Source organism: Ovis aries, chromosome 18 (genome assembly GCF_016772045.2).
Source record: "Ovis aries strain OAR_USU_Benz2616 breed Rambouillet chromosome 18, ARS-UI_Ramb_v3.0, whole genome shotgun sequence".
Lineage (NCBI taxonomy): Eukaryota > Metazoa > Chordata > Mammalia > Artiodactyla > Bovidae > Ovis > Ovis aries.
In genome coordinates this window covers 55,018,196-55,028,819 of record NC_056071.1, presented here as the reverse complement: position 1 = coordinate 55,028,819, position 10,624 = coordinate 55,018,196, and the positions used below count along the sequence as shown (strand labels likewise).

At 46.6% G+C, this 10,624-nt stretch overlaps 1 protein-coding gene across 2 annotated transcripts in view; it reads right to left on the bottom strand.

The window, feature by feature from the left end:
* Positions 1-1,500: 1,500 nt before the first annotated feature.
* Positions 1,501-10,624, bottom strand: part of SLC24A4 (solute carrier family 24 member 4) — a 195,986-nt gene continuing 186,862 nt past the window's right edge. For both annotated transcript variants that reach the window (XM_004017955.5, XM_004017956.5), the window contains exon 17: positions 1,501-9,433. In XM_004017955.5, coding sequence (XP_004018004.2) covers positions 9,281-9,433 — 153 coding nt within the window. In that variant the 3' untranslated portion in view covers positions 1,501-9,280. The remainder of the gene's footprint in view (positions 9,434-10,624) is intronic.

The following is a 10,624-nucleotide window of genomic DNA, read 5'->3' as shown; positions in this document are numbered from 1 at the left end:
CAACAAGACACCCATGTAATTCACATGCATGTTAAAGTTTATGGTGGCACTGAGGCAGCTGGGACTCAGGAAACATTTCAAATGAAGGAATTAACTAGAATCTCTCCCCCTCATTGCAATTTCTCATGACACAAGAGCCGATGGCGTAACATTCTTTTGTAGAAAATTTTAGCAAGTAAATCTGTGTGATTATATTGATCAATTATATGCTTTATTAATTCCAACTGGAAATAAACCTTTCAGTCAACCATGCCAGGATAAATACTGAATTATATTTCTATCCTCATAGGAAGTGGGAACACAAAATCACTGTCAAATGAAGAGATGATGAAAAATACCCAGCCAGATAATGTAGAAAAGCTATTATCAAGGAGTGTTAGATGATTAGTAAAAATGCTATTGTATTTTTATTGGCTTTTTTACATTTGTGAGACTTTCTTTTAAAAACATGTAATCTCTTGTGATTGCTTTTCTCATTCCAAAAAATATTAACATTCACGTTCAGTTCATAGGTTTGAAGACCCACTGCAGGCAGATTCTTTACCATCTAAGCCACCAGGGAAGCATATTTAAGACCCAGCTCCCAACTTGTTTGTTTCAAGCCTTATAGACCTAGGTCTCTGCATATTTTACTGTATTTAACATGTATTCCCTGCTGTGGTCAGTGAGATTGAATTTCCTCTGTTAATTAGCCATTTATGCTGCTTCGAGAATTGCTTTTTCTTTATCATTTTTCTATTGAAATGTTTTTGCCATTTTCTTATTAGCTTGCAAGAGTTCTTTGCCTAAGGATACCAATCTCTTCTCTGTTATGTATAGCATAACCTTGTTCTTGATGAACAGGACCAGATTCATAATTTTCACGGCCCAGGGCAAAATGAAAACATGTGCTACAAGGACATATTGTACAATCAGGGAATTAAAACATCATTTTAAAGGTATAAATGGAGTATATTCTTTAAAAATTGTGAATTATATTATACATCTATAATATATATTGAACAACTATAATTTAAAAAAAGAAAATGTGAGGTCCCCTTGAAATAATCATTTAAGATTTCAAGATAGTGATAGTCAAGCTTGGGGGCTTTCTGAGTGTGAGGCCCTGTATGGCTGACGCCATGGGTGCCCTGCCCATAAAGTTGACCTTGCTGATGAGACAAGAGAAGAAGGCTGGATCATTCTGGATTTACTTGCACTTTGCTAAGGTAAGTTATGTGGACCTCCTGGGTGGCTCAGATGGTAAAGAATCTGCCTGCAGTGTAAGAGACCCAGGTTCAATCCCTGGGTTGGGAAGATCCCTTGGAGAAAGGAATGGCTACCCTCTCCAGTATTCTTGCCTGGAGAATTCCATGGACAGAGGAGCCTGGTGGGCTACAGTCATGGGGTTGTAGAAGAGTTTGACATGACTGAGCGACTGACACTTTTATTTTTCAATGTAAGTTATGAGTTTCCTGCTTTGTTTTATTATCAATCATAATTAAAAAGCACCAACCCACATCCTTTGCAAGGTTTATTTTTCTTAATATGCAAATAGAAATGGTTTCCATAAATGGCTTTTATTCCAGTGTAAAGAATTCTTTCCAAAAATACAAATATGTATGTGTCTATTAAAACATGACTGGAAGCTCTCTATAGGGAAAGACAACTTGTGTTCATTTACTTTATTGACTGTACAGATTTTCATAGATTGCATTACAATACTGACTGCTAGATTTCTTATAAAGGTTTAGTTCGTATTTACTCTAGATTTGTCTTCACAATAAGAATAAACTCATGCCAGTGTTTAGTAATCAATAGTAGCAATTCATTCAAATTTAATGACAGTTTTATTAAACTAAGAATCTCATATCACAGAGCATTCACAGTGCAGGAGGTCACAGTTATTGAAAAAATAAATAGTAGGATAAATGTATTTATTATTTACAGCTTTTCAGCTCACGGCTCCTGCTTTGCCCATTAGAGATGATGAACAAAGATGGCAGCATGCCAGCAATGTCTCACTCAGGTGACGCGTAACAGCCTCAGAAGTTTTGGGTTTTGGTTATTTCTAAGGAGGGTTCCTTTTGGGCATGAGAGCTCTGGTTCTATCTACCTGCTATTTGTTAGGTCACACCTGAGCCCCAGGAAGATCCCATGGTCCTGTGCGCCCCCGGGCTGGGTCAGGGCTCCCCTGCCCATTCTTTGGCAGCTCCTGCATCTGTGCCTGGGCCCGGCCCCATCTGGCTGGCAGCCCTGTTTCCTCTCTAGATAATCAAGGCTCTCTTTGTATTCAGACACTCAGCAACTGCTCCAGGCTGGCAGTAGCTGGATAGGAGATACCCACAGAGGGCAGGCACCCTACCAGGGAGCGTGTGCTCCGAACTGGACACCCAGCCTCTCAGACTAGCAGCCCCCCGAGGAGACTCCCTTAGACCTGGCCACAGAGAATTAGCCACAGTTCTCTCCCTGGGCCCCCAGATATCCTTGGTCCAGGCAGGTGGAGAAAGTGCCAGGAAGTGTCCCATAGATTCAGAAGGGTACCTCTGGAGGTGAGAGCAGGGATGCCCTGGCGGCCAGAGGGAAAACCCACCAGAACATCTGATTTGGAAAAATAGAGCTGTCTGGTTCACACCCCAGCCATTTTCAGTGGGAAGAAAGGCCTCGCTCCTGTTGAAAGGGGACTTCATGTTTATCAGGATACTCCCAGGTATCTGGGACCTTCTGGAGTGGGGGTGTGGGGCTCTGTTGTCTGGGACCCTGCTTTATGCACAAAGGCTGACCAGACCAAGCCACACACCCAGAGACCAAAAGCTGAGCATACTTTCAATAGTTAAAAAACTACATTTTTCAGTGGTGGGATGGGGAGGGTACACACTTTCTCCAGGATTAAGGGCTTTGTTGGCTGCTACTGTGGATAAGTCCCAACCAACGTGTTACATAAAAAGCAGCTGTCTGAATTCTAGCAATGGAGGAAATAGGTGTGGATAGGCCTGCATGTGTCATAGGGCTTTGAATAAAGCAGCAGCCCATCCCAGACCCATAAACCTAACGGTGGAAACACCACACCAGAGAGGGCTTGACTTTCACACGGGTTCAGGGAGCATTTCTAACTGTCAGAGCCACCTCCCATGACCCTGCGTCTTATCAAGGTGTCCAGGCAGCAGATGTTTTCCCAGACTAGAAGACAGTAAGTTCTCAGCCCCTGTTATGAAGTGTGTGGAGGACACACCACCTTGACAGCTGGATGCCAACACCATAAGGGGTGATGGAAAGCCTGGAAGCTTGTGCAGGTAAAAGATGACACCAAGCACGCCCCCTCTGCAACGCATGAGGATTTAGCAGAGACCAAAGGAACCTAGTTGGCTTCCCTGGTGCCTCAGACGGTAAAGTGTCTGCCTACAATGCGGGAGACCTGGGTTCGATCCCTGGGTGGGGAAGATTCCCTGGAGAAGGAAATGGCAACCCACTCCAATATTCTTGCCTGGAAAATCCCATGGACTGAGGAGCCTGGTAGGCTACAGTCCATGGGGTCGCAGAGAGTTGGACACAACTGAACGGCTTCATTTCACTTTCACAAAGAAACCTGGGAACCATTGGTCAACTGAAAAGTTAGAATTTTTTAAAACCCCCATAAAATAATCAAAGCTCTAATACAACTGAGCTGGCTTCCCTGTTGTGTTGGAAGAAACAGCTCCTCCTGGGTGGCAAGATGGGAGAAAACACCTCTTCTCCCAAATTCATGCAGGTACCATTTCCTTGAGGTCGGGCAGCCTGTGACTCTGGATACTGACCCATTAGCTATGAGGTCTGGAATTAACTGCATACTAAACTAGTGTCTCTGATAGACTTCCCTGGTGGCTCAGATGGTAAAGTGTCTGTCTACAATGCGGGAGATCTAGGTTCGATCCCTGGGTCAGGGAGATTATCTGGATAAGGAAATGGCAACCCACTCTAGTACTCTTGCCTAGAAAATCCCGTGGACAGAGGAGCCTGGTGTCGATGGGGTTGCAAAGAGTCAGACACGACTGAGTGACTTCACTTTCACTTTCAAACTAGCGTCCGTTTGGTTTTCCCTATTAAGAAGCAAATGCAACAACCTAAATGGACTGTGCCCTTGGGAGAACAGTTCTCTGCAGCAAGGTGAAGGGGCTCCACAAGAGCCAAGTCACAAAATCTGCCTCCCACCTGTGTCCTCGGCCTTGGAGGATGGGCCTGTGCCAAGGTGCTCTTGTTCTACCACCCACATGACTGACACAGTGCAGGATAGGCCCCTTCTATATGCGCCCAGAAGATCCTGAGAGCATCTTTGCACTTCAGGGGCTCATGTGACCAGCTGCAAAGAGAAAGCGTTCATAGCTGGAGGGGTGCCCAGTGCTTGGGGTGAATCCACATAGAGGGCAGGGGCGAGGGGCAGCACATTGGGTCCAGGAATAAGCGGGGGATGATGCTTTTCCTGCCGCTCAAGAGCTGCCCAGAGAGCGTTTCCAAAAATGTCTGGAATGAGCACCACGTGGTGATGAAGCTGCCGAGATGTGATCCATCTCAGAGATCCTGAATGCATCTGCTAACTGCCCCAAGGGGAGGAAGACTCACACAGAAATGATGTTCAGAGGGCACGAGAGGGACCCGTAAATACGGACTGCAGCCCGCCACGGGATTCTCCAGGTAAGAATACTGGAGTGGGTTGCCATGCCCTGCTCCAGGGGATCTTCCTAACCCAGGGATCGAACCCATGTCTCTTATGTCTCCTGCATTTGGCAGGCGGGTCCTTTACCACTAGCGCCACCTGAGAAGCCCATATAAATCACAGTGAAAGTGAAGTGAAAGTCGCTCAGTCGTGTCCGACTCTTTGTGACCACATGGACTATACAGTCCATGGAATTCTCTAGGCCAGAATACCAGAGTGGGTAGCCTTTCCATTCTCCAGGGGATCTTCCCAACCTAGGGATTGAACCCAGGTCTCCCGGATGGCAGGCAGATTCTTTACCAGCTGAGCCACAAGGGAAACCCTTAAAACCCAGTAGCAGGGGAAAATCTCCTGAAGATTTTCACCCTAACCAGCAAGTTCTTTGTTTATTCAAGCAGCAAGCATTTGCTGAGAGCCTGTCATATATGCTGCACAACCATCTTTTCCTGCCAGGGAAGGAAAGGTGAGGCTGAGAGACAGGCCAAGCCCAAACCCTAAGGACCCACTCAGTGTCAGGGCAGATGGGAGGGCCACGAGCTCACTGGGCAGTGCCAGCTCGAGTCGAAGAGTCTCCGCTTCTCTGTCTTGTTACAGACCTTGACTCCGCTAGCGCATTTCACACCTGGGGAGGGAGGAGGAGGAATGGACCCTCTCCCAGTCCATCTTGCCTCTGTCCACCCCTGCCTTAAGGACAGGGAGGGCCCCTAGAGCTCAGGGAGGGGAGATGCCAGGAGGAAAGGAGGGCATCAGGCCAGGAGGCCCACACTCTTCCTGGATTCCCAGCCTGTGTGTGGAGCCCAGTGTTTCCTGAGGGCTGAGCGCCCACTGATGCTACAAGGCATGCAAATCCTCCCCCAAAAGGAAGAGGGGGACTTCCCTGGTGGTCCAGTGGTTAGGACTTCCCCTTGCAGCGCAGGGGGTGCTGGTTCAATCCCTGGTCGGGGAGCTAAGATCCAATATACCTCCTGGTCAAAAATCCAAAACATAAAACAGAAACAATATTGTAACAAATTAAATAAAGATTTAAAAAATGGTCCACATCAAAAAAATCTTTAGAAAAAAATTAAAAAAGGAAAGTGGGGGGGTAGTTTCTTCCCTTAGAACCTAGACGCTGGGAAGCCCAGGAGGGGGTCTTTGGTTGGGGTCTGTAGGGGGTTGTCTCCCCCACCCCTGGACAGATGGGGATGCCCATCTGGCCCCTGAGGGTTATTCTTTTCAGCTGCTTGGGTGTGTAAAAGCAAAAGATTGACAAGGAGAAGCAATGTGACCTATCGCTGTTGTGTCTGACTCTTGGCAAGCCCACGGACTGTAGCCCACCAGGCTCCTCTGTGTCCATGGGATTCTCCAGGCAAGAATACTGAAGTGGGTTGCCATTTCCTTCTCCAGGGGATCTTCCCAACCCAGGGCTTAAACTGGTGTCTCATGCCTTCTGCATCGGCAGGCTGGTTGTTTACCACTAGGCACCATCCGGAGAAGCAAGAACAAGTCCTAATAGGTGGGGTAAGGGGAGGAGGAGCAGGTAATGAACAGAGGAAAACTCACAAGGTCGGTGCTTATGGAAGGTGAACACAGAGGTCGGGACACCGTGGGTTACAGGAAGGATGGGAATGAGACCACTCTGATCTGCCTTTAACATCAGTCTGTCACTGCAGCTGACCTAGAGCCTTCCTCTAGGGCCAGGCTCTCAGGCCACTGCATACCTTCCCCTTGACTATGCTCGGCTGGCAAAGGAAAATCCACACCAGAGATGCCAGGAGCCTCCTGCTCCTGCTTTTATAGATGTTTTCTATCTGAGTACAATGGGTTCATTTTTCTGCCCCCAATTGAAAGAGCCAAGTTTATTTTTCAGATTGCCTATTTTCATAGCAGAGTAATTACTCTGTGCTAATTAGCTCCGGGAATAAAATAAAGGAAGCAACCCTGCGCAGTGACGAAAGCATTTTTCAAATGAAGGCCTAATTAATCAAGCAATTCTTTAAACTTGAAATGGAAAAAATATTTAGTTACAAAAGAGACTTCTTCACCTACAGTGTATATATAGTTTCCTAGCTACAATAAATGCATAGATCCTTTAAGGAAGTTACCTTGGCACATTAAAGTCATAAGAGGATTAGCCAGGAGGGCTATTCTACATATTAGAAACATTAGTTTTTGTCTCAAACTGGAACTGCAGCATATTTATCATCTCAGATGGGTTCTGCTGAGGAAGAGGTGGGTGATGAGGGTGTGTTCTCTGAAAGCTACACAGGGATTCAAAGACAGAACACCAGCAGGGCTCTCATCAGGGCCCATACAGCCTAGCTAAAAACATTTTTTGATCTTTATCAGAAAATAATAGGGACATAGGAAGGGGGTAAATATTAGGATGGGAGACAGAGCATCCAGATGTCAGTTAGAAATTTGATGAAGTTTTGACTCAAACAATAAGGGCCAACCCCAAGGACAAGGACACATCCCCACCTGCACGACCAAGGATGACCACATGCTGGACTGGCCGAGCCGGGTGGCGCTCTGGGGCTCAGCTCCTGTTTGCAACTTACTAGCCATTGACCTAGAGTCACCTGACCTCTCCAAGACTGAACTTCCTGTTAAATGGGGATGATCATCCCTACTTACATCACAGGGCAGTTTTGAGATTCAAAAATGGACACAGATGCACTCTGAAACCTGGATGAGGCTGTAAGACAGAGGAGACCAGGTGGCTATTCTCTGTGGGCAGAATGGTTCCGACATCTCTGAAACCCTCTGCGTCTAAAGTTTGTGCTGATGAACCTAGGGGCTCCCTGGCCGCCCACTTAGCTAATTTCTCAGGAAAATGACCCTTGTCCTCAACTGGAAGACCACCGAGTATCTAAGCAGAGAAACAAAAGAAGTCTTGACTTGGTGTAGCTACTAACACTGATGAGGATCCAGAATAGAAAGCCAGTGATGGGGCTGTCACGTCTGAGGCTCATGCTAAGGACATTTTAGGGACACAAGGTTAAACATGGCCTCCTTCTGAAATTCAGGAGGCCACAGAGAGCACAGCCACAGATTCCACTGCAAGTTACAACCGTTGTGTCTCGGGAAAGAATCAGCTATTGGATTTACACTTATCACCCATGATTAATTATCAGTGAATCACTAAAACCCTCCTTTCCTCATACCATCATGGGGGCATTCCCCATACAGTCTTCTGTGCAAAATAGCCCAGTATTAAAGTGCATCAAATCTGATAGACTCTTTGCAATAGAAACATTAAAAAAAATAAAAAAGAACACCTCTCTACAAAATGAATTGTGCTTTCTTTTCAGAAACCACAAATGGTTTGTGTTCGTAAATCTTTTTAATTGTATTTGAGAGCTACGAAGCAGTCAAAATTGTTTAATGTTTCTATCTATTTTTCAATTAACCTCCCATCTTTGGCCTTTTTTTTAGCAAACTATAAGATTCAAGAACCTTAGCTCTAAAAATTTCCAAGTTAACGGTTTCCATACTTGCCTCCAGCTCACCAGAGAGCAATTGGTGGTTTTGCAGGAAATCTCTCTTCTTGTCATTAACCATTACTTCTGGCACACACATTCCAGTTCAGCAGGCTATGAAATTTGTTGGGCATATAAACAATTGGGTCTTTGAACAGGGTGATTTTGAGGGCAGGGCATTTACAAAGAAATGACAAACCCAAACTGACAGCGCATCCCATGCCACAGGTCTGGAATGAATGGCTGTAAAGCACTATCTCCACTGTGTCTCTGAGTTAGCACCCATTTAGATGTTAGTCTTCAACTTTCTCTATGTTCCAAACCAAATGTCTTAGTGTCAACGCAACATGATACACATAGGATTTGTTTCCCATAAGTATTACCTTTCTGGTCCCCATCAAGCTCCTTTGTGTGCGATGGTATTTTTCAAGTATGATGATCTATAGCTGACATTTTATTTTGACTGTGTCATTGCTCATTCTCTGAATGTATCAATGAAAACGAGAAGAGTGTGCACTTGTTTTCTCTCTTCTGCTGTGAACAACTGTTTCTTTTCTTCCAAATTTGTCCAGGAAAAGGGGTGGAGTGTTTGTCGTCATGGCCCCAAACTCCCAACAGGTTGAGCCTCGCTCTCTCCAAACCTTGAGTGCTTCCAGCAGGATTCAGAAGCTCTAAGGAGTACATGCTGCCCAAGGAACCCACACCCTCTGGTCCAGCGGGGCCCCTTAAGAACAACACTCCTATTTTGCACTTGCCCCAGGAGACCTTGTGTTCACCAACTGCCTCACTTCCGAGGCTGCCGTGTGACAGAAAGACAACCCATGTACAGAAGTCCTTCTGATCCAGGCGTCCAAGAGGAGATACATGCCACGTCTCTATGGCCGGTGGCTCGGAGGTCTGCGAAGCTGCTCCAACAGCGGCCCCTGAATCTTGCCTTTTTGTGGCGGCAGAACTCCAAGGAGGAGGATGACGCCCAGCAGCCTGGCCCGTGACCAGACACAGACCACGATGGCGCTTTCTTCCCATGGATGAAAGAACGGACGGTGGCGGCCGATGCAGGAGAGATCTGTGGTGGGGAGGGGCAGGGAAAAAGGGACGCCAGCGCCGGAGTGTCCAGAACAGCTCCCGGACGGGGGCCAGTGGCTTCGTTTTAATCGTCTTCTCGGCACATTGGCAGGTTGACAAAGGTAAAGACGTTGAACTCTATCATTATGGAGAAGCACAAGAAGATGGCATAGAGGACCAGCACGTACACCCCCAGCTTCTGGTCCAGCTTCCACTTGTTCAAATGGATGCCGAGGACCTAGAAGGAGACAGAGCGAGTGTTGAGCTGGGGTAGCAGAGAAATACAAAAGGCACTTTTACTGGAAAATTACACACGAACGGTGAGCCCCAGAACTTCCTCCAAACTGTGGACGAGAACAGAGGGGTGCTGCTGGGTGTATCCTTGGTTTGATCAGAATGAGCCCTGTAGGCTTTAGACTCATCTAATGAAAGGATGCTGACTCCAGGCATGCAAAGCAGGTGTCCTTAGGGGACAGGCTCTCCCCTGGTAGGCACATTCCTTTCAGGGGATGGACAGGCCTCCCAAGCCTTCTTTAGTGACAACCGGGGACTGCCACTGGCTCCTTCCCTTGCTTTAGAATTTGGTATCCTCAACCCTCTTCAGCAAAACCTTCAAGGCTCCCATTGGCCCACTGTCTGGACAGCTTCAGCTTGGACGGTGTGTGTGCGTGCGTATGTGTGTGAGTGATAGGGTTGGAATGCTGCTTCTTTCTACATTTGTTTCATACTTGGCTACCTCCTATTACTATCTTCTTTCTTTTTTAAAATTAATTATTTTAATTGGAGGCTAATTATTTTATGATACTGTGGTGGTTTTTGCCATACAGTGACATGAATCAGCCATGAGTATACATATGTCCCCTCCATTCTGAAACCACCTTCTTTCTTATCCATGAATCAAGGCTCCCCAAGAGTTGAACTGTAGTTACCTCCAATGCTGTGGGTCCTTAGAGACAGACCAATAGAGGTTCAAATCCCAGCTTTTCCAATCCCTATAGCCCATGAAGGGAGTGGATCTGAGTCCTCATTAAAAGGTTTTAGAAATGTGGGGTCCATGAAGAAGGGATTCCTTTCTTAGCAAGAGCACTAATGGGACAGTTATGGGAAAGAACAATTATGGCAAATGGCCATTTCCTAGCCCTGTGACCTGGGACAAGTTACTTAATTCCCAAGCCTTGATTTCTTCTGCAAAGTAGAAAATCATCAAGTGCTTGTAAAGATGGAATAAAGTAAGCCGAGGCGTTGTTTACCACAGTTTGGGGCCTGTGAAGTAAGGAGGCCTCTGAGTCACCATGTACCATCCCCGAGGCCTGAGCATCATGCCCCCAAGGCAGCTCCGATGGACTGGGGGTGGGGGAACGTGCCTCCCACTCGCACCACTGAGGGGAGACAGACCGGGCAGGAAGAAAAGAGGAAACGAAAGACCCTC